This window comes from Aythya fuligula, chromosome 19 (genome assembly GCF_009819795.1).
Source record: "Aythya fuligula isolate bAytFul2 chromosome 19, bAytFul2.pri, whole genome shotgun sequence".
NCBI lineage: Eukaryota > Metazoa > Chordata > Aves > Anseriformes > Anatidae > Aythya > Aythya fuligula.
In genome coordinates this window covers 10,347,397-10,370,270 of record NC_045577.1, presented here as the reverse complement: position 1 = coordinate 10,370,270, position 22,874 = coordinate 10,347,397, and the positions used below count along the sequence as shown (strand labels likewise).

The 22,874-nt window shown below is 49.6% G+C and overlaps 3 protein-coding genes across 3 annotated transcripts; 2 read left to right on the top strand and 1 right to left on the bottom strand.

The window, feature by feature from the left end:
* Window positions 1-316: 316 nt before the first annotated feature.
* Window positions 317-8,723, top strand: WDR31 (WD repeat domain 31). Its single transcript, XM_032200426.1, has 9 exons — window positions 317-363; window positions 1,164-1,290; window positions 1,768-1,842; window positions 4,911-5,055; window positions 5,143-5,243; window positions 5,813-5,880; window positions 6,344-6,485; window positions 6,968-7,130; window positions 8,563-8,723. Exons 1-9 carry the CDS (start codon window positions 317-319, stop codon window positions 8,721-8,723), a joined length of 1,029 nt encoding a protein of 342 aa, XP_032056317.1.
* A 2,101-nt stretch (window positions 8,724-10,824) lies between these two features.
* PRPF4 (pre-mRNA processing factor 4) lies at window positions 10,825-18,298 on the bottom strand. Its single transcript, XM_032200103.1, has 14 exons — window positions 18,227-18,298; window positions 17,799-17,976; window positions 17,411-17,597; window positions 17,097-17,184; window positions 16,513-16,592; window positions 16,172-16,265; window positions 15,152-15,246; window positions 14,767-14,825; window positions 14,081-14,204; window positions 12,822-12,911; window positions 11,763-11,885; window positions 11,505-11,612; window positions 11,301-11,419; window positions 10,825-11,123 (listed from the first exon to the last, which is right to left on the bottom strand). Exons 1-14 carry the CDS (start codon window positions 18,296-18,298, stop codon window positions 10,930-10,932), a joined length of 1,611 nt encoding a protein of 536 aa, XP_032055994.1. The 3' UTR covers window positions 10,825-10,929.
* A 118-nt stretch (window positions 18,299-18,416) lies between these two features.
* CDC26 (cell division cycle 26) lies at window positions 18,417-18,885 on the top strand. Its single transcript, XM_032200107.1, has 2 exons — window positions 18,417-18,503; window positions 18,605-18,885. The coding sequence occupies exons 1-2, from the start codon at window positions 18,423-18,425 to the stop codon at window positions 18,794-18,796; spliced, it is 273 nt and encodes a 90-aa protein (XP_032055998.1). The 5' UTR covers window positions 18,417-18,422; the 3' UTR covers window positions 18,797-18,885.
* Window positions 18,886-22,874: the final 3,989 nt, after the last annotated feature.

Genomic DNA, 22,874 nt, shown 5'->3' with positions numbered 1-22,874 from the left:
TCGTAAAGCTCAGCTGAAAGGCCCCAGTAACCACATCTCGGCAGCTGGCCCTACACTAAGCAAAAGGTTGGACTGGGGAGCTCCAGACATCCCTTACACTGAGATTTTTTTTCTCTTATTCTAAACAAAGTTAAGATGTAGATACCGTGTTGCCTGCACTTTGTCCTGTGTATGCAAGAAGCAAAAATCTCTCTGTATTCCTGGTAATGCTGTGTCTCCTCACCCTCAGGTCACGTCCTAGCAGCAAGCACCTCAGATGATGCAGTGATGCTCAGTGCTGCTGGCCGTAGTTGAAGCCGTGCTTTTCAGTAGTGGGATGGGGAAACTGCAGAGTAAAATCAGCTTCCACTCCACCAAGTACAGGTAAAGCAACGTCAGATGATCATGTGTTAATAAACGATGTATATGAATGGAGAATATAGCAAGCATGTGGTTCAATAGCTTCATTATTGGATTTATGAATTAGAATTTATTTTTGACCCTTGCTTCTAAATTCTGCCTAGCTTATTTGGGGGACTAAAATCCAAAATATAGCTCACAGGAGTGGCTGAATATGTAAATGTGACCAGTGGTTATGCTCTGTGATTGCTAAGGCAGTGCTCTCTCTGAAGGCTAAAAGGTCTAGGAGTGGCTGTTTAGCCCAAATATTCAAAATGCTTCATCATCTCTTCACACTGCCATCAGTTTTCATTGGTAAGGTGCAATAATTAAGTATCTGGCAGCAAAAGTGATGATCTTTGCCTGGAGGATCAGCTGAGAGCACAGGTTGGTGGGGGACTAGAAGCACCTGGCAAGGCTGGTTTCAAAGAGCCAAAGTGCTGGGCCTGCCAGGACAGCAGCAAAGCCTGAAAGTCATTCATGGAAGTGGAGACTGGAAAAAATGAAATGCGGTGTTCTTTTGTTCTTTGCACTGGCGTGGAGTGAGTAAACAGACAAATATTTAGCAACTCGAGGTATAGAATAGACATACTCCATCTCACCTAGTCCCGGAGACACATTTGTCTGTTGACAGCTTCCCTTCAGCTTTTTAAAGTCTGACGTTGTCATTCTGCAGTCCAGCCAGTGGCGCAATCTCCTAAACCTCAGTCCAAGTGGGTGACATCACCCTGACTTTGCCTTAAAATGCACTGCAGCTCCTGCCACTGTTCCTCTGCCTGTTGCAGGGCTGATGGCTCCGTGGAAAAGACAGGACCTGGCAGAGGTGTTCAGCACAACCCTGTGCACGCCGATGCAGTCACTTCTGTGGCTGCTCTCAAAGCAGACCTGTGTGTGTCAGGAGGAAAGGATAAGGTATGGTACTGGCCCACCACAGGGCACAAAATGCAGTCACAGGCAGGAAAATATATTGGCAGAGACATTAGAAAAATAAGGGGATGTGGCTTAAATGTGAGTTTTACATGTTTCTGTGATTGCTACCAACTTCGTCAGTGATCTGTCTGAATTGAGAAGGAAAAGGTAAGCTTAGAATGAGGGCACACACTGAAGCACACTGGGTCAAATTTCATAACGTTCTCCAGAGGTGAGGTCATGTCAAATGCTTTCACCCAAGCTTAGAACCAATGAGCTGACCCTTCTCTGATGTTATCTGACAAAAGACAGGCTCCAAAGGCAGTTATATTGGCTGTAGGAGCTCAAAACCAAAAGTATCTGTTCTCTCTTCAATCTTGGTCTGTGCACAGGTCTGAGTATAAAATAAACCAAGATAGTGCATGAGCCTTCTTTGTCCCATTTTGCTGCTGATGATTTCCTTCCCCTGGTTCTCTGCAGAGCGTGGCTGTTTGTAACTGGAGATCTGGAGCTGTGCTGAGGCGGTTCGTTGGCCATGAGCATGAAGTCACCAAGGTGAGTGTCAGCTGAGTGTGGTTGGGGTCTTCTGCACCCGCCAGAAACTGGGAAAACAGGAATGATAGAGCACAGTTTGTCATCCACAGAGGGCTCACTTTGCTCTGTCGGAGTTACCTGGGTGTCAGAATGTGTTAGGCTTTTCCCAAGCTCCCAGCTGATACTTTGCTGTCCAGGAAAGAAGCACTGGTTGCAGCCAGAGGAAACAGGGCACCAGGACACTTGGCTATTTGCTTATCCTCCCTTCAAGAGACTGCGTGACAAAAACTCAGGATTAATTACTACGTCAAGTGTTTGATTCAGAGATGCTCTTTGCTTTTCTTCAGGTCTCATCCCACTAGACTTGTTATTCTACAAAACAGCTGTGCCCAGGAACAACGGGGCTTTAATTTTCCATCCAGCATCCTGATTACAAAACCAAATATGCTACTCTGAGAACAAACATGCAAGGGTGCATACGTGCTGTGCATGGCTTGGCCGGTGTGCCTCCCAGCTGGGAGTAGCCAGGTATTCCCTTGTGCTCTGGGAAGCTGAAGGGATGAAGGGGGCTGGTGGTGCTGCCCTAGGAAGAGCTCAGAATTCACATTTCATTCATCCCCCTGCTCAAAGTGACTGTGTACTGGGCACATTTTGTTGTTTTTTGTGTTTTGTGTTTGTTGTTTTTTTTTTTTTTTTAAGGAAGTTTTTGCCATAAAATTAATTGTTTCTGAAAACAGGATGGGGGGAAAGGCTTACTTTGCAGCATTACACTGATTCCAATGTCTTCTTTCAGAAGCTTCAGCACATGTGAGCTTCAAAGCTGGAATTCAAATTTAGCAGCGAGGTGCTTTTGTGTCAGGAATGTGCTTTTGCTTACTCCTGTGAGAATACATCCAAAATTGGAGCATTTTTTGCCTTTAAGAACAACAATTTATATATGTTGATAGCATGCCCCCCTCCTACAGTTGGTATCTGTTCAGGTGCCCTTCCCGCAGAGCAGAGCTGACACGATCTGCTGGAGTCAGCCTTTCCTGGTAATTGCAGCTTCCCTTCAGGTGCCAGAACCCAAGTCAGAAAATCAGTCTTCTGCATTTCCTTTTCTCCCTGTGCTCACCAGGAGGCTCCTTCGTTGCCCAGCTCAAGTGGCCGTGGAGACTGGGAACTCCCTTTGCCGCTCAGGGTGGAGGAGAATTGGTGTGAGACTGTTAACCCAGCAGATCTCACCATCCCTCACTGTTTGATTGTGGAAAGATGAAGAAGAAACCAAGAAAATGACAAAGAAGCATTTATTACCACCCTGCCTACTCACAAAGGCACTGCACAGAAATGCCTGGCTCAGCCTCCAGTTTCTTTCCTTACTGTAACAACCTGAAAAGGAAGCTGACCTGCCACAGCCAGCGACTGCCACAAGGGCTGTCTGCAGCCTGGGCTTGCTGTCCCCATGTCATCCCTGACCTCCTGCTGTGCAGGAGCTGGGGAGTTCAGTCAGCTTCTGCACTTGCTCTGGGGAAAGCAGGTTAATGGCTGTGTCGCCTGTAGCTGTGGTCACAGGGAAGGTGATCGGAAACCGTCTGGGTTCGTTACAGAGCCAACAACCTGCACTGTTCCCCAGGACTTGCCCTTGTGCTGGAGAAGGTAGCAGGAGGAGAGGAGGCATTTAGCAGTCATGGCACAAGTGCCTCCAGACAGCGTGCAGCTGAGCTCCGTGATCTCTAACCAACCTCAGCACCAACCACTTCTTTTTAGGAGCATTTGTTGTCACTGTGCTGTAGGGGTCAGGAAAACAGACTGTCCTCGAGGGAGGACAGGGGAGGTTTGCTCCTCCATCAGCCGTGGATTTTCCTTGGCGATGCTCCTGTTGCTCAGGTTAACATCACTCTGTTTGTCTCTGTGGCTCCGCTGTACCTTTGGGGCCTAAGAATCCATTCTCATTGCTTCACTGCTTCTGTCCCCTCTGAAATTTTGGCTGACTTCCTGGGACAGTCCTGCACCCTTGTCTGCTTCTGGTGGGTCTGTCTGGGAGATGAAGCCCACTCAGGTGCATGGGTTGTGTAGTGCCAGGTGGGGAGAGTGAGCACCTCAGGAGCTTTATCCCCTCACAAGTGGGAGAAGCTGGGATCCATCACAAAAACAGTTCCCCTGCAACTCCTGGGAGTGAAATTTCCACTTGTGAACCCAAGAGCCAGCATTGTATTCAGTCTTTCTCATCTAAGACAGCCCAGCTGTGCTACACAAGCGATCGGCAGTGAGCTGGGATTTGGCATTCATCTTCCTGGGCTAAGAACAGGCGAGCATTTTTCCTGTTAAGTGTCACAGGCAAGTACCAAGACATTCTCCAGTCCATGTCTCCAGTTCAGGGCATCCCTGGGGACAAAGGGGGATGTTGAGGGCTTCTCCTTTCACAGCTCTTATTAAATCCTGGTGTGTCCTGACTACTGTCTGTGCAGAAAGTGCAAGTAGTGATAGCTCTACAGAGGTCTGTTGGTGTTCTTGAAGGTGCCAGTTCAGGGTGGAAATGGAGATAATGAATCAAGTTAATGAGGTAACCTCTCCTTGCAAAATTCCTTTTGAAGGGGAGGGGGATGGAAAACACCCTGGAAACCTTCTCTGAGCCTGGGGTTCAGGGCAAGAGAGACACAGCCTTTCAGTGTCATTACTGCTCTTGGCCTAGAACTAAAGATGAAAAATAGCCAAGTGCTATTGACGTTCTTCTTGAACCAGAAATCTAAAACAAGGTCCATCATGGGGTAAAATCCTCATTCCTTTGCTGCATGTTGTTGGGAGCCACAGTTGCTGCCTGCCCTCTCCAGGCTGGGGCTCACAGCAAGGCAAGGCAGAGCCCCAGGCCCCGCTGCACTGGGCTTTGCCCGTGGCCAGGGTTTAGCAGAGCAGGAGCAAGCAGGAGTCACAGGTCCTCCGTGTGAGCACTGAGCAATCCAGCGTTTGCAAAACAGCATGAAGGTGAGGCTCCTCCCTATCACATCTCTGCATGTCTCAGACTTTGACATGACCGAGCAGCATTGTGCTTTCCCTGCACACGGCTGGGCTGGGCAGGAGCTGACCTACTTCTCCCATCTGGTCCTTGGCAGGTCACCTGTGCCCTCGACTCAAATAGAATCTTCAGTGCATCCCGGGACAAGACAGTAATGATGTGGGAGCTTCACAGGACTTCAGGGCCAAGCCAGCACTTCCCAGGACATGACCTGGTTGTTACTGGACTGGCTGTGAGCCCAGGTGAGGACCAGCACACTCCTATTCCCCAAACAATGATTTCTTCACAGTTTATCTTGACAATTTTTGTATGTTAACGTGTGGTTGCAGATGCCACTCAGCTGTGCACAGGCTCGCGAGACAACACTGTCTGCAAGTGGGACATAGAGACCGGAGGGTGCCTGGGCAGAGCTGCTGTCTCCAGAAACCTGGTAGGAGCCGCTGGTTGCTCGCATCCTGTAATGGCAACGCGCTGCCTACTCGGGTACTTCACGAGTAAAGCCACATAGAGTGAATTTGCCTTGAGCTTGGCACTGCAATAAGCCCTTGAGGCACCGCCTAAAGGCACAGATTGCCTTTATGTTTGGGGAGATCAAAGCCTGGGGGTAGTTACACTTTCCTCCAGGAAACAGCGCCTCTCATAGCACAAAGATACCACGAGACGTGTGGTGATTTATTAATTCCCTCTTGTACCAGCTAGGCAGTGGAGTTGTATCTTCTGGTGCCTGTGGTGCCCTTATTCCCATGGCACTGTGCCCCGCTGAGCTGCTGGTGCCTCTCTGCCTGCTAATAAAGCCCAGCCACCTCTCTGGGATCAGACCAGCACTGGTCCCAACAGCACTGGTGGGAAACAGAAAAAGCTTCATCCGTCATTTCCTGCTCACTACCCAGCAGGAGAGCGAGGACGGGGGAGCTTTGTGGTTGTGTACCTACAGGCAGATGTCAGCCTGGGCTGCACGCAGAGGTGGGCAGCGTGTTGCTCTTCCCTTCCCCTCTGCAGGTAACACATCTATGCTGGGTTCCTGGGGAGCCCTACGTCATCCAGACGTCAGAGGATAAAACTGTCAAGTAAGTGTTACAGGTGGCCACGGAGAAGGGAGTTACAACCTGGGGTACATGGCAATGGATTATGGAAAATGTTGGTACACAAGGGGTTGGTTGGTTGCTTTTCATAAAGTCCTGGTGTAGCCAGAAGCCACCTTCCAGCTCACCTGGGTCTTTGAGGGTGGTCTCTTGCCAGGGAAGGACAGCATGGGGACACCCGAGGCTGTAAGCAGCACTGGGCTTCAACTATGTGTAAAAAGAAAAATGGTTCGGAGCTCCACGGAGCTGCTCTGGCTAAATACTGATTTAGGACTCAGGGCGTGGGACAGACAAACGCAAGTATGCAGTGACAGCATTGAGAGGAAGGAGGGAGACTGTCCCATGATGGAAGAGATCGAAGGCAAAGTGAGGGCACGGTGGGGGCACCGAGGGAAGCCCTTGGTGGCAGTAATGCCCCATCCTCCTTCCCCCCTCTCGTTGCTTCCAGGATGTGGGACAGCCGGGAGCTGCGGGTGGCACACACATTTCCAGGCAAGCAGCACATCCAGACGTGCTGCGACGTGAGCCAGGACGGGCGGTATGTCCTCAGCAGCAGCAGCGGCTTCGCTGGGGAGGGCTGCGAAGCAACCGTGAGTTGGCTGGGCAGCAAGTCCTGCTTTCTGCTGATTTCTCTCTAACCTCCACCGCACACAGCAGAGGGCAGCAGATCAGTGCTCCAAGGGTCTGCCTGCAGCAGAGCACAGATCCCACTGCTTTGGCCTTACTCTGATGTCACCAGTAAGGCTTGAGCTTAGTTCCTTCCTGCCTGTCTCTTTGGTGAGTCTGCTGCAGTAAGAGGTCTTTTTCCTCATTAAAGCACCGTGATTTTGTTTCAGTTTGCAGGGACGTGTTTGAATGGTAACAAATGGTGAAAATCCTTTGGGGTCTGAAGTGCTCTAGGACTCTGAGCATAAGCGGGGGCTAGAGGCGATGTTGCACTGCTGGAGGTAGATGTTGCACTCAGGATTGGCAAGGAGCTCTTTAGCCTCCTCCCTTTCTTCATAGAACAGCTCCATGTTAGCAAGTGACACTAACGGAGCCTGAGCTCTAAGCACTGCCTGTTGCCTTGCAGCTGTGGGACCTGCGGCAGACGAGGAGCCGAGTACGTGAGTACAAAGGGCATTTCCAGACCACAACCTCCTGTGTCTTCCTTCCACGGGGCCCTGCTCTCGCCTCCAGCATTGCCACATCCTCGTATGACAGCAAAGTGAAGGTCTGGGACCAAGACACTGCAGGTAAGGGAGGGTGCTGCCCACTGACTGTGCTACCCTGGGAAAGCAAAACTGCTTCCTTGGTTTCTGTCTCCCTGGAGTGATGAGAACACACCTGTGTGTGCCTGTAACCTCTGAATTTTAATCAAATGCAGCCACGGGGCAGGGTGGAGATAAGCAGCAGAGAAACTGGTGTTGTGCCAGGGGCTTCTGCCTGCCCTCCAGCACAGGAGGGCGTTTGCGTGCATGAGGTTGGAGCTGGTGGGTGTCCTTTAACTAAAAGGAAGCAATGACAAGCTGGTTTTGAAAGGTGTCCAAGTTCAGCAATGAAATGCAAATGATAAAAATGAAAAAGGGCAGTGGAACTCCAGGGCTTCCCTCAGATACAGGTGGAAAGCTGCAAAGCACAGACTGTGATCACCCTCTGAGTGGGAACTGCAGGCATTTCAGGGTTAGCCTGCTTGCTGGAGGATTTGGTGAGGGCTAAGTCCTCACGTGAGCTGGACACAAAGGCTGATTACCTGCCAAGCCCCGACACAGCAGCGGGTTTGTTATCTAATGTCTTGCGCAGAGGGCAGAGACAGTTCCTTCTGGGAAGCTGTTTGGGTTCACAGACATGCTGTGTGCTGAGTCCAGCAAAAATCATTAGCATTAGACACTCACTGTACTAAGAACCTCTTCACACACAATTATTTTAAATAGAATAAAAGTAGAAACCTGATGTTGTCACACAGTAAAACTCTCACCTTCTCTTTTCACTCACCTCACTTTTTACCCTGGTGCCTGTGCACGCTGAGACAGCCTTGGGGTCGGCAGCAGCTCTGCACGTTGACTCTTTTGACCTTCAGCTGTCAGCTCTAGTTCAGGTGCTGTCTGGCAGGCGTACGTCGCTGTGAAGGGCAGCTGCCTGTATGTCCTTGTCACACGGCTCTGCGACCAGCTCAGCGTGGGGCCGGTGCCTGCATAAATACATCAGGATTTCTTATTACAGACACAAACAGAAAGGCTGATGTGGCTCTGAACACTCTAAATCTTACTTTTGTTTCTCTTTCAGAGGTTTATCAAAACTGTGTGAGGGGTTTATTAAAACCCTTGGAAAGAATTTTTCTTGATCATAAACTATTTGGGAGAAAAAGGCACGTTGCAATGCCTCCACGTGAGCCCTGCAGCTCTGTCTGTCTGTCTGTTTTGGTTTTCTCTCCAGTGGAGGTGCCTGGCCTCAGCCTGGATCCCTGTTCTGGCCTGCAGGGACCCCAGGGGGGCTCACCCAGCACAATGGGGGGCAGAGGGGGCAGCACAGCCCTGCGCATGGCTCACCTCCCTTGCAGCAGACCGAGGGGTGAGCAGATGGGCAGCTGGACACACAGGGGCAGAGCCAGGATGTGGGAGCTCAGGGTGGTCGTCCCTTACCTTGGAAAACCACACATCCTGAATGATTTCTCTCTTGCCTTCCCAGCCTGCCTGGCCACTGCGTGCCTCGAGGGAGCAGGACCACTGGCCTCACTGGCCGTCTGCGACAGCTCCACGCTGCTCTGCGCCACTTTTAACTCAGGGATCCACTTACTGCGGATGAGAAACGGTGCCGACCTGGAGCTGGAGGAGCTGGCAGTATTCTGACCATAAGAACCTTTCCAGCAGAGACTGCCCCACAGGCAGCCAGTTCCCTGTCAGCTGCCCCTGACTGCAGGCACAAGACAACGCCGCACCTGCAGAGCGGTGACACAGCTCAGGGGCAGCAGAGGGGCTGTACTGCTTATAGCTTGTAGGTGGTGGGAAGCAATTATAGAGCTGTCTAGAAGAAAAGCCAAATCATAGCTGCATTCAGGCCAAGTTCTCACTCCTGTAAGAGCACTGTTTGATTTGCAAAACCTACATGCAGACATGAAGGGGGCTAGCAGAAGAGGACCAAGGAGCTATGAGAAAGCATGTACATCCCTGCGGTGGATCTCAGGTCTCATCACATCACTGCTGCCCTACAGCAGGAAAGCTGGTTTTAGTGGGAGGAAAAAGAGCAACCACCTTAGACTTTATCAGACAGTGTGAGAAGAAATCAGGGATCTCCGTCTCCTTCCCTGGACAAGATTTAAATCAGCATCGCTGTTCTGTTTCCCTGAGCCAGCTCATGGCAGTGCCTCCAGAGGGCTCCAGGAGCTGAATAATCAGTGTATTTACATTGCTGTGAGGCAGCAGGCTCTCAGGACACATCTGGCTCCCGTTTGTGGAGCAGATGGTTCACATCTGGCCAGGTTGGTCTCTGGCTAAGCCAACAGGCAGCACTGCAGGGTGCCAGGGCATCAAGCAGGGAAGGTGTCGTCCTTCTCCTTGCTCCAGCTCATTGTCCTGTTTAGCGGAGCCAAACACCATGTGACAGAAATCTTGCACTGGCATTTATACCCCTGGGACAATGTGTGTGTGTAAATGCAGAATGTTCATGGGTGTCCAAAATTTCATCTAAAGCCAGCTAGAACCATGCTGCTGCCTCCAGGGGGAGCAGGCTGGCTAAGTGCTGGGCAAGGGCTGCCCCATGAATGGCAACCCGATGAGGTACGCCCTTGGGGAGCTTGTCCTTAAGGACAGGGAGATCCCTGGCTCTGCAGCTGGAAGCTTGTGCTTCTGAGCTCGGGCAGTCCCTTTAGAAGACCCTTCAAGAGGTACTTGGGCACACATAGCTGGGTATCTAGGCTTACACAAGAGGAGATTTCAATTAAATATTTTTCTGTGCTATTTCCTGGCCTCCAGCCTGTTAACATGTTTCCTGGGAGCAAACGAGAGCATCCAGCACGTAGCAGGTGCCACCATATTGCTAGGAGGAGGAGCAGGCACACAGCTCTGCTGGAAAAGTAACCCATGAGTAGTTTGATGTTGTTGAAACAGCATGGTCCCACGTACACTGCACACATTGAAAACAATGCTGTGTCTGCTTTCCTAGGTAGTACGGACAGCTCCAGCTGACAAGAGGGGAGATGAACGTCTTCTCTTTTCCCTTGAAGCTTTTTTCCATTTCTTAGTCAGGCACAGAGGTCAGGGTTCACATACAAATTATGTTTTGATTTTCCAGACCACATTTGCAAAACTTCAGTTTAAGGAACAAACAACAAATAGGACGTTTCTTCACAGTGTAAGTTAGAACAAGAAAATCCTGCACTGAAGTAGCCTTTGTATCACACGTAGTGAGACACAGAAAAAACTTCAGCAGGAGATAACATCCATGGATTTGAAAGACCCAATTTGTGAGACAGCTCAAGGAGCTAGGACATGAGATAGCCTGAGATGGTACATGGAAAATAAAAACCCTTGGCCTTTAACATCTACTGCAAGTAGATACAGGCCTCTATGTTCAAACTAACTTGCAGAGGTAGAAGACCGTTTTTCCTCCAACAACTGACAACTCTTTATTTTTTGAATGCAAACGAGCTTTGAAGCCACAGACTCCTATCAAAGCAGCCTGGAAAACAGAAGGTAAGAACGGTATTGAGGCTGTACAGCACACCATCCATGAAGTGCTGTGTGGCTACCTACGGATGTGTAAAACAAACTGGAGAAAACTTGTGAGCCTAGCTTGGAAGGGAGGTAGAGAAACAGTGTCTGCAGCATAAAACAAGAGTCCTAAAAAGTAGAACATCTTCCAAGCTTTGACTCCAATCAAGCCCTGACAAACAGATGCTTCAAAACCACCTCAACCAGGAAGCAGAGACACAGCCAGTGATTACAGCCATTGTAATGCATGTTACAAAAGCCATTTTTTTTTAATTTAATATAAAAAAGACAAGTCTTAGTTCAAAGCCATTAACATCTCTGTCCCAGCTGACCATGAACACCTGAGCTACTCTGCTGTCCACAACTTAAAGGTTCTGTCATAGGAGCACGTCGCTATCAGCTGACCATCAAGGGAGATATCCAGTCCCATCACCTTTCCCTCATGACCCGCCAGTGTCTTCAAAGGGGACCAGCCAGGGTGAGTCCAGATCTTCGCCGTGTTATCGTAAGCGCCAGTCAGCAGGAAGTTGCCATGATTGGCTGCAGTTAAGGATGAGAAAAAGGGAGAAGTGAGATTTGCAAAGAAAACTGTGACAGATCATCTACCATTAACCAGTACAGATCCTCCTGATCTGAGGATGTGGTTTGGAATTGCCCCATCCCCTGCCACCTTAGCCCAGGAACGGTAGGGATGAGGAACAGACAGGAGGTACTCACGTTCAAATTTCACCCCAGTCACCAGGTTCTGATGGGCAGGAATGGTGTAGATGCACTTCCTCTGGCGGAGGTCCCACACCTTGCAAGTATTGTCACCACTGCCAGTTGCGACATGGTATCTGCCAAGGGGCCAAGTAGGAATGTGTTGAAAGCTAAGCCTTGTGCTCAGAGCTCCCATGTAAACCATGCAAACTCCTTTCTTACCCATTTGGGGAGAAATTCAGTCCATAGATCTCCTTCAAGTGGCCTTCCAGAAACATGATACAGCGTCCCGTGCGCAAGTCCCACACCCGGCCAAAAGCATCCAGTCCACTGAAAAGAGAGAACCCGACCAACATCACCCCTCAGATTCAGCAACTGCCAGAACACACTCAGCCTCACCCACACTGGGACATTCGGCATCAGTCAGCACCAAAACCTCGATAGTGCTTCACATACAGTCTTGATGCAAAGCAAACTCACCCAGTCCCAGCAAGAGACCCATCTGTGTGAAAGGCAATGTCATAGACCCCTTTGCTGTGCCCCTCCTGATGGAGAATCTCTTCCTGAGCTTCCAAGTCCCACAAGCGCCACGAGTGATCATAGCTACAAAAACAAAGCATTTGTCCAACTAAATGTATCTTTCCATATTCCCGATCTGAGCAGATAATCCTGTTTGACCTGGGCACACGCATAACAGCTGTCAGCACATTCACACTGGCTGGTTCAAAACCGTTTCTTGTGCATAGGAAAGCATGTCAGGAGTGAGACTGTCCACAGCAAAACCTCAGAAATCCTCAGCACACCCCTGGGAGAGCAGGGAGCTTCCCTAGGTCCACATAAATGTCCACATAAAACTCCAAAGGGATCACACAATGGGCGATGCTGATCCATTTGCAGGTTAGGAGATGCAGTGTACAAAAACCACACTCCCTGTTCAGATGCTGTTCTTTTCTGAGTTGATAGAGTGGAGCCCCGATGGCCTCAGAAAGCCACACAAAAAGAGGAAAAAAACAGTAACTGCCACAGGATGATTACTACGAGAACAGAGACTGTTTGGTTAACTTTGTAAAGTCTTTAAAACTGTATTTGAAGGAAGAGAAAATAGAACAGAACAGTGTCGCTTACAAGGATCCTGACTGCCAGAATGCAGGTATCTCACTGAAATCCCCCTAGCAGTACAATCCATTTCTGCTTCTGGAATTAGATTTTCAGATAACCTGTGCACCATTCAGCTTCAGGACAGCACACTCTCCCTCTCCCTCAGCAGTGTTCGTGTCTGCCTGCCACCACTATCCCACTCACCACATCTCCCATCCCACACTCATGAGTCAGCAGCAGCCAGTGGGCTGCTTCTCTGGCAGCTGGAAGTCTCCAAGGAGAACAACGGGATACCTCACTAACTTTATGGATGCTTTATTTCCAACTGGAGACCAACTGGGTCTCATGTGAGAAAGGAGGTCTTTCAAGAATCACACTGGCAGCAAATAGTAATATCTTAAAGTGAAAAGAAAAAAAAGAAAAAAAAACAAATCTCCATACCAGGTAGTACCCAGGAACCTCCCAGAAGGGTGCCACATCACACGTGCCACTCTCATGCTGTGACCTTCAATATCTGCCACTGGCTCATCACTGGAAAAGAGAAACAGAAGTCATCAGACGCTGGTCAGGGTGGCTGGCTCTAGCCAGGCCTTTGTAGCTATGATCTCAAGAAAGCTGGTTGTTAAGCACAGCCCAGAGAGGAAAGTCAAGAGTTTTGACTATAGTGACTCTAAATTCTGCCTTTTGTTCACACAGCTGAAGCTCTAAGTCTAACCCCTTTATACACACTCATATCCTCAGTTATAAGTTCTCCTGGGATAACTGGTTTCAAAAATTATCAAGGTCCTTGTTATTAGCAGTTTGAAAGCCTCAACAGCAGAAACTAAGCTCAGAGTGCACAGCAGGGCGCTTTACTGTGACTACACAGAACACATCCCATACCGCCTCATCCCAACCCTGCTATTCTGATGAAACCCAGGGCAGGCAGGAGAGAGCAAACATTTACTGTCCCAGAATTACGTGAGGCAGCTCAGCAGCCTTTAGCAGAAGATCTGAAGAGCATTAAGAGTGTCTTTCCAACAGACCAAATAGAGATGTGGTCACATGGCACTAACAAACAGCTGTTGCTTGTCACAAGCATGCTTCTGCAATTAGAAACGGTGGCTTTCAGGTAAGGATAATGAAATAAGGACCTCAGAGCTGCCTGCCTCTTCCTGAGGCACTGCAGGGCTCTGCTTTTCAAACACAGCAGCTGCTATGGCTCACAACACTTCTCAGGCTTGAGATAGATGCTGCACGTTTTCTAGAACTATACCGTGCAATGACACAGAGCCAAAGGTTTTTCTTACAGGATGAACTTCTGTGCATGGTTATGTATTTGGCTAGTCACTCTCTGCATACTGGTGCTTTCCAATAGCCCAGAAGTTCATGTAATATCAAAGAGGGGAAATTCCCTCCCAGATGAAAGGTTAGTATGAAAAACACTCCAGATCTTCCATCCATCACCCAAAGCAACTTGCTAATGCCCAACAGCCATTCTGACTTGATTCTTTCCAGACAATTTTCCCTCACCTTGATTCCCCTATCAGGGTGATCTCTTTTCCTGCCAAAGAAGATGGCATATACCAAGGCCAGGGATTGCACTGGTATAACTACAAGAAAAGGTTATATTTGCAGGAGAATGGTAAATGTCCACTGTTTAATAACTCAACGCCCAAAGCAACAATGCTGCAACTGTGCACGCCCAGTGTCATTCTAACCTTTCAAGGCTCCAGAGTTTGACAGAACCATCAGCTGCACACGAGGCCAGGTTAACGTCCTTCTTGTCTAGGGAGACAGTGGCTTTGGGGTGGAAGACTATTGCTCCTACATTGGTGTTATGTCCTTAAAAGAAAGGAAAATCAAAATTCATAATCTGCCACAGGATCTTGTTAGTCAGGTACCAGAGCATACTTCCACCGTGTCCTCCCATTTTGGGTGAAGTCACACAGCTAAACTGCAATTCCAGTAGCACCCACTTAAAGAGTATCAGACACCAAGATCTGCAACCCTCAAAACGCGGTGAAAATTCAACATCTGAACGAAGAGATTTTATTTACTCAAACCTCTGTTCACTGTTCAAAGAACCTCACTCTTACTACATTGTCTGGCCAAGAATGCTAGTACTTGTCTCAAAATAATTCAGACCAGGTTTTTAAACAAGGTAAAACAAAAACATTATCCAGAAAGAGAAATAACAAACTGGTCTTTTCTCTAAGAGAAAGGTCAGGACTTCCTCTGGATTATCTGACACGTGTCCATGCTCTGCAAGCCTGAGTAATGATCTTGTTAGAATAAAATATGCCCAAAGAACACAACTTTTTGAGTTACAAAACAATTCAGGTATGGGAATTTGGCCCAGAAAGGAACAGAACTATGCAAAGAATTTCAATGAAAGTCACTCTACCTCGCAAGGTGTGAACAAGGTTGCAGTCAGGCACAGACCAGAGCTTACAAAGTCCACTCCTGTTGAACACAAGAAATAGAAGTCAGTGTAGACAGGAATATCAAATAAATTTTCTAACACAGAGCTGCAAGAACACAATGAGAGGTTCTGCAATGGGTAAAACACCAGCATGCTTTGGGACTAATGGACTCAGATTCAAATCCCTGCAAAGCTCTAAAGTGGAGTGAAGATGGAGCTCTGAGTAGGAAGAAAATCCATTTCTGAACTCTTACAATTTACAGACCTACAATAACATCCCTCTCCTTCACTCCTGCTGGGCTGCTTCATCCCCTAAAGTACTTTAAAAAAAAAAAAAAAAAAAAAAAACAACACCAAAAAATCTTACCAACAGGCAGTAGCCAAGAATTTGGAATTAGGGCTGAAGTGGCAGTAGGACAGCGGGCGATCATCTCCAATCTGACTGCAGAAGTTATTCAAGGACTGCAACCAAATGCAAATGAAACAATAAGTAAACTACAAATGACCTAGGGAAAGCCTTGGCCAAAAACTTGAGGGAAAGACAACAGACATACAAAGGAACAGACAGGGCGCTTTGGAAAGTCACTTCCAAAAGGAGGAGCTACCTCAGAGCCATTCCAAGCAGGAGGACCATGAAGCAAGCCTGACCGATGGAAGCTAACACTGCTGGGTGGCACAGCTTAGAGCTCACTGTACCACCAGTTGCCACTGATAGCCCTGCAGGCCTGCTTTGTGACTACAGTTTTGACAGGGACCTCACTGCAGTTTGGGCCTCCTACATCTCAGCCAAGGAACATAACCAGAAAGAGTAGGGCAGGCAGTGTGGTGCTCACAGGGGAGAGGCAAATCCTCTGGCAGCTAATGCATGTGGGGATAAACAGGATTAGAGCAGCAACACACTGTGTGCTTGAACCATTCTGCTAAGTTAGGAATCTGACTTAACGTGCTTGAAAAAAAAGTCTCAGAATCATTCTAAAAGATGTTTTCCATTACTGTGTTATGGTTATTATTTTCCACTTTTTTATGGAATAGTCACCATGGCACAGGAAGAAAAAAACAAGTAGTCCCTTCCTGCCAGCTAAAGCTGTGACAAACCCAGGAAGCAATCTCTCTCGCTTCACAGGCAAGTGACAAGGCAATGCAGGGACATCTGCTCATCCCTCTGCAACACGGGGGAATAACAGAAGCAGGTCTCTGAATCGCTGAAGGAACAGAGGTAGAACACGCATATCATCAGAAAAGAGTAAATGTGGAGATCTACAATGGAGACAGGCACAGCAAACTACATGCATGTGGACAGCACCTCCAGGCAGCTGATCTTTCTCTGACCTCTTTAGAGATCAGCACAAAGTCTTAAAAATGGCAGCAGAGCAGATGCCAAACCTACTCGCAGGGATTTGTGCAGCTCCTGTCTCTGTGATGTCCTGGTTGCTTCTGGAATCTCTTTGAGTAGTCGTGCTTCTTCTAGCCGCTTCACTGCCCTGTGAAGAGCAGAGATGGAGTAACAACTCCCTAAGTCTTCCCTGCCCTGCTGCTGGAAACTTTCACTTCCCCTATACTGGGCTAACAAAGTCAGTCACTATTAAGATTTAATCTCACTGGATTTGTCTACCAGTGTCTGTTCCCCACTCTTCTGATCTCAAATTTCCTGCACTACCCACAGCGGGATTAGCAGTTAGATCTTACAAAAGGTTCTCTCTCTTCTTCATTCACATTGTTTTTCTTTACCTGGGAAGTGAGTAGTTAGCAAGCCACAGCCTTGCTGTTTTCAGACTGCGTGGTCCTTCATGGTACCAGGTTTGCTGATACTGTAAGACAAGGAACAAAGCCACAGAAAAAGCTACCATGATACTGCTCTTCCATTCAGTTGATGTGACTTCCACTTATATCAACCCCCCAAAACAGTAAGGCAAAAATGGACTCAGAAAAAAAGAAAGGAGAAGCAGAAAGACAGACAAGTCAAAGGCAGAAAGAGATGCAGTATAGCAGAAACAGTTTTTTCTTCCCAGTCCGAAGACAAATAATAACAGACTTGCTATACTACGTGACAGTCCAAACATCTAATCTCCTGATTCATGTGCTGTACACAACACAGTTTGGTCTGGAGTACAAGCCAGAGTTCACGTTCCCTATTCAGATAATACATTGCCAGTTTTGCTAGAATGGGTGACACAGAAGAAGGAGCAAGAAGGGATGATGTAAGAATCTACAGACCAACCAAACCCAAAAGCCTTGGACAGATTGGAGACCACCAGAATAAGGTATCAAAAAGGTTAACATACACATCTCCCTCAGCACTGAGAAAACATTACCTCTTCTTTGGATTTTTTTGACCTGTCGTCATCTTTTCTAGTCTTTTTTAACGCATCAGTGCCAACCACTGAAAGGATATTTCTTAATCTGAAAAGAAAGATATTATGTCACATTCACTCAGCGAATTCTCATCTAATCTCACAGACACTCAGTGAGTGTCATCCTTTCCCTACAACTCTTGCCATGTAGGAATGTAACATCACTGACTGGCAGCACTCAGAGCGTGCCGACTACACGGAAAACATGAGGAATTTGATAAACTGGGTACAGCCGAATGCTCCCAGTTTGCAACAGACAAGGGTGGGCACAGCACCTCTCCCTCCTTTCGGCAGGACCTTCTCCGAAGAGCGTGATGGGTTCCCCGAGTGCTCGCAAGCAGGCTTTCACTTCAGAGTCATCAGTGGACACGTTGATTTGCCGGGCTCTCTTCCTGCGCTCAAACTCAGCCAACACTTCTGCCTGCCGCTCGCTCATATGATCTTCCAGATCAAAAACCTCACCTAAACCAAAAACAACATCATCAGATTGAAAATAGCAGCCGGACAAGAGACCTCTCTTCAACAGGCAGACCCAAACAAGAAGACAGCCAAGGCTGAGGTCTCACCTTCACAACTCTAAATCATGCTCAAACTTGATCAGAGAGACTTCTGGCTACATCAAGTTCAAAAGCAAGGGGAAAAAAAGCGCTTAAGCCTTCTCACCGCTACTTATGTTAATGTTGCCAGCCTCGATCGCAGCTTTCATCCCTTCTTTCCCCAGCAGACCCGATTCTCCCTTTGCCAGCCGCTCCCTCTCCTTCTCCTCCAAGCTGCCATAGAAGATGGGCGCTCTCTTGGCGGGCGGCGCATCGCTCTCCTCGGGGGGTTTGCTCTTTGTGGCCTGCAAGGGAAGGGCAGAGCTTTAGGGCCCCTTCAGGCCGAGCAGCAGGCGGGGAGCAGCGGGGGCTGTGGGGGGACCCTGGCGCCGCAGCCCCTTTTTCCCCCCAGGACCCAGCCCCTGAGGCTCCGTCCCCGTCTCGGTCACTTCACCCGCGACGCTCCCCCTGCCCCGGTGCCGGCCGAGCCGTGGCAGCGCCGCGGTTACGGGGCCGGGGGCGCGGCCGGGACACGCGAGGAGCCCCGGCCCCCACCTCTGGCGGTGCCGGGGGCCGCGCCGGGGGCCGCGCTCCGCCTCTCGCCGCCGGTGCCCGCGCGGAGGCCATGGCGGCGGCGGCGGCGCCTCACGGCGGCTTCCGGGCGGGGCGGGGCGGGCGGCGCGGGGCAGGCCGGGAGGGGCGGTGGCGGCGGTGGCGGCGGCGGGGCGGGAGCGGCCGGGCGGGAGCGGCCATGCTGCGGCGGAAACCGACGCGCCTGGAGCTGAAGCTGGACGACATCGAGGAGTTCGAGGGCGTCCGGAAGGACCTGGAGGTGCGAGCGGGGCCGCGCCGGGACGGGCCCGGGTCCCCGATCCCTGATCCCGGCTCCGGGTCCCCGATCCCGCCCTGACGCGGCCCCCCCTCGCCCCGCAGGGCCGCAAGAAGCAGCGGGAGGAGGCGGAGGCGGCGGCCGGCGAGGAGGCGGCGGCGGCGGCGGCGGCCACGGCGCTGGCGCTGGGCACGGAGCACAAGAGCCGCGAGCAGCTCGTCAACGAGCGCATCGGCTACAAGCCACAGCCCAAGGCCGGCGGCCGCGCCGCGCACTTCGGCACCTTCGAGTTCTAGCGGCCGGCCCCGAGCCGGGGGGGGCTGCCCGGGGCTCCCCTCAGCCCCCCCTCGGCTGCTTCGTGTGAAATAAATGCGGGTGTTTTTAATCAGTGGGCCAATAACTCGCGCAGGCTGGGCCGGTGGGAGCCGGTCCTGGGTGCCCGAAACCGCTGTGGGCACGGGGCAGCGCCTGGCGCCTCGCGGCCTTTGAGTAAAAGCCCGGGGGGTCGCGAATCTGCCCCCCCCAGGCAAAGCTGCTCTGATTTTTCCTACAAAGGCCGGGGCTGTGAAACGCCGCTCTGCCCAAATTGCCCCGTGCCACGGCCAAACCCTCGGGAGGGCAGCATCCCGCATCTGCTGCTGGGATGGCGGCAGCACTAACTTCACACTTCTCCTGTAGGTGTGCCAGATTTCAGGCCAGGCGGGGGAAATGTACAGAGCCTAAAACTTTTCACACTGTTCCTCAGACTGGGAAGTCACAATCTGCGCTAGCGGGCCTAATACCATGTAGATTTACCAGGCATTACTCTGCCATTCAGGCGTCATTTGGTTGCAATGGGGAAGTAAAACCAACCCAGAGCCTCATTTCTCATCAGTGGATGAGAACAGTCAACAATAATACTGTGGGTGGGAGACTGCTGTTCCTTGCTGTATACAGACAGCTGCTATGCCCCAGGTAGGCTCATCTTTACAGCTCCCCAAAGTTCACATCCTTTGACTCCCTCTGCACCAGAAAGCAGATACAAGGGGCATCAATTCCCCCTTTCTAGCTCAGCTTTCCCCACACTCTGCTAAGTTTAACGGGACTGAAACAACTGGATTACTCTCACACCAGTAGCTTCCCACATTGCTGTTCTAGCAGCTTCAGGGCTTATTGATCATGGCAGGGGCAGGCTCAGGGGATGCTGCTCCTTACTCGGCTCCCCAGGTACAGTGAGATGGGCACTTGTCCCCTGCTCCTCACTTGCACTGTCACAGCTGGCACAGAAGAGTCATGCCAGAGAAAAGGGGCTGGGGCAGTCCAGGGCACAGTTTTCTGGCGCTGGTAGAGCAGACACTTACTCTTGGAGATGCATTCTGAATGTTTCAGTAAAAGCTGCTGGCCTTCACCTCAGCTGCAGTCTCTGCATTGAAGATTGTTTCTAAAGCACACATCCACCACAGTAAAATGCAATCTATTTTATTGGTTAATTATATACAGGAGACTTGATATGCACAGTAACATTAGACAAGTTACCTCCACAAAAAGCAAGAGTAAAATCAAAAGTGACAGTCCGCTGTAAACAAAACTATACATCCTGTTGGATCTGTTGGCACTGGCTCCAGCCCAACTGAAAAGGCACTCCAAGAAAAACAGAAGCCAGCTGATGAACGCAGCCTGGATACTTTGTGCACTTCTTCCAAGATGATAATCCAGAGGCACAGCGTGTGGAGACTGAGTATCAGGGTGCGATCAAAGACAGACACAGGACATCACATTCTAAGCATGCTACATGTGTTGACATATGAGTTTAATTTACTCGAGTCTAATAATCATTAGAGTCCTCACCTCCCTCCAAGCACTGCTCGATGCGAGTTTAGTGTTAACATCAAGACAATTTAAATACAGCCAGCATAAAGGCTGGGACTGCACCAAAAGCATTCAGCGCAAGTCATCGCCGGGAGGCCGGGTTTTGCTCAGTCTGAGAGGGCAAACAGCAGGCTGGGCCAACAGCATGGCAGCCGGTGGAGGCTGGAGGATCAGAGGGAGGCTGGGACACGGGGAGGTAGGTGGCTTGTCTGGATTGTCAACATTTAACCAAAGAAAGCATGGCCAGAGCTGGGATTACAGATGTCCCTCTCCCAGTTGTGCCTCTCTGCATCAGCTAGCTCAGCAGCACAGAGGGTGCCAAGGGAGCAGAGCTACGGGCAACAGTCCCCACCGCAGACAGCACGTTGCCTGAGTGCCATCTTCTCTCCTGACACCTCCTCTTCAGGCCTTCCCTTGTGCACCTCACCCAAAGCCCCTGATGTTCACGTCGTGATGCTCATGAGCTGCTGGAAGGCAGCTGGGGCACCTGCTTTGGAGACTTCAGCCCAGTTTCCTGCTAAGTCAGCGTCACTTCGCTCTGCGTGCCGGAGAAAGCCGTGCGCACTCTCCTGTACGGGGTGGGCAGGGATGACTTCAAAAACAGAGGTGTTCATCCACAAGGCAGAAACAATGCTAGGGAGGTGACATGTACAGTGATGCAGAACTGAATTTGTATCGTAAAAGCCACAGCAATTGCATGATCCTCAAGTCACCTATCTGATCGTTTCAATCAGAGAATTCACGTCTGGTCACTTGAATGCAAAAGGTGGCTAAAAAGCTTCAGTGACAGCAAGATCTGGCCAAGCAAAGGCTTTATTTTACAGAAAGACATAGCAAGAGGTATATGAATTACCTAGTGTCAACACACAAAGCCACTGTACCCTATAATCACACATCCCTGTAACGGCAACAGCCCCAGCTTGTTCACGAGACCAAATGTAGAGGTGTTGAAACCCTTCAGGGATGAGGTCTCCGCAGCGCAAGGCTTTCAAAACACAAACAGCCAACTCCAGCATGTAACTGCTTCACGTTTCTCTGACAAGCACTAAGATGTCCACACGGCTCTCCCATAGGGATTGGAAGGGTATGTTTGCCCCTCTCACAGAGGAACACGACTCCCAAAGGGCACAGAAGATCTTTACTCCGTGACTGATGCAGAGAGAGGGCACCAGGCTACCTGTGACTTCTGCAGCCTGCTACAGACACAACTCTCTCCAAAGACCTGACTGGGGAAGAGCTTAGCCTGTCTCTCATCAGGAGATTGCCACATTTTTTTCCATGAAAATAGCTTTACTTCTTTCACCCAGAAGCAAATTTGTTACTGAAAGAAGCTATTCAGAAGCCTGAGCTTGCTTTTAATTCATCTCCTTCTGCTCTGTATTTGCACTGCCCAAAGAAAACAAGATGACCAAATAAATACCTGGCGTCATCCACAGGAAGGTTGACTTTAGGTGGTGCAATTCAAGACCCGGCAGGACGCCAGGTAGCGGCAGTAACAGGCTTCCTGCTGCCATTCAGAGGGTGAGCTCTGCTGGTGGTAGCGTCAGCAGCACAGCGAGGAATCCGTACATACAGGAAGGGGCTGTGCTCCGTAAGGCATACAGGACAGAGAAACCTCTTCACAAAGATCAGCTTTCCTTACGTAGCTACTCTTAACAGGACGACTAGCAGCATCTTTGGAGGGGAAAAAAAAAAAAACAACAAACTGCTACCGAGTGTGCTCAGACACTTTGATCTCAAAAGCACTTCCTGTTCACGTGGCACATCCTAGTCATCAGCCTGAAAGCAGTGTCTGTTTTTCAGTGGCCTTCTGGAAATCTCACCGTCTTCCCTTTCAGCCAGTTACAGGCACAAAGAGAGCATCCTGGGCAGAACAGCTCCAGCTCTGCACCACATTCTAACTGCACAACATTCCCTACAACAAGGAGCAGTGTAATAAAAGTGCTAAACCAAAACTGCTCCTTGGAAAACCCAAAGTGTTTTCTGCACATCACCCATCCAGGAAGCTATCCTGTTTTGCTCATGAAATGTGTAAAGCTCATAGCACCAAATGGGAAGTTCTTTACTGTGCTACATGTATCCACTGCTGGCACTGTCAACTCCTGCACTTCCAACTAACAAAGTCACAGCGTGATTAAGACAAAGAGGAGTCATTTGCATTAGGAATATTTTTTAAATCAGCCCAAGCTGCTCCAAATTTCACCTGAGAATTAACTGAAGGCTGCTGTAATCCTATCTTTTCTTTCTTCACTTCCCTAAATCTCTCTTTTACAGAAACAAGGTTGTTTTCATTTCACTGAAGGAACAACCTTTCAGACACGTTATCCTTTAGCGTCAATAAATCATTTAGCTCTTGCTTCATTTACAGAATTAGTTTTAGTAAGCCAGAAGTCTAGCTCTAGATCCATCCAACGTGAGATCAATATGGGTTCATTGGTCTATTTAAAATCTGTTTGCCCTGTGAATACACAATTCTTGTTCTGCATCTACTCCATACATTTCCATGATTAGGAAGTGAAAGCAGCC

Bases quoted from the DNA above. Each gene is read 5' to 3' on its own strand.
- WDR31 (XM_032200426.1), top strand. From the start codon at position 317: ATGGGGAAACTGCAGAGTAAAATCAGCTTCCACTCCACCAAGTACAG. The intron at 5,881-6,343 runs GTAAGTGTTACA...CGTTGCTTCCAG, and splicing joins TCAGAGGATAAAACTGTCAA to GATGTGGGACAGCCGGGAGC. The intron at 6,486-6,967 runs GTGAGTTGGCTG...GTTGCCTTGCAG, and splicing joins GGGAGGGCTGCGAAGCAACC to CTGTGGGACCTGCGGCAGAC.
- PRPF4 (XM_032200103.1), bottom strand. From the start codon at position 18,298: ATGGCCTCCGCGCGGGCACCGGCGGCGAGAGGCGGAGCGCGGCCCCCG. The intron at 17,977-18,226 runs GTGGGGGCCGGG...CTTCCCTTGCAG, and splicing joins GGCCCCCGGCACCGCCAGAG to GCCACAAAGAGCAAACCCCC. The intron at 11,124-11,300 runs GTGAGTACCTCC...CCTTAACTGCAG, and splicing joins GACTGGGGTGAAATTTGAAC to CCAATCATGGCAACTTCCTG.
- CDC26 (XM_032200107.1), top strand. From the start codon at position 18,423: ATGCTGCGGCGGAAACCGACGCGCCTGGAGCTGAAGCTGGACGACATC. The intron at 18,504-18,604 runs GTGCGAGCGGGG...CTCGCCCCGCAG, and splicing joins GCGTCCGGAAGGACCTGGAG to GGCCGCAAGAAGCAGCGGGA.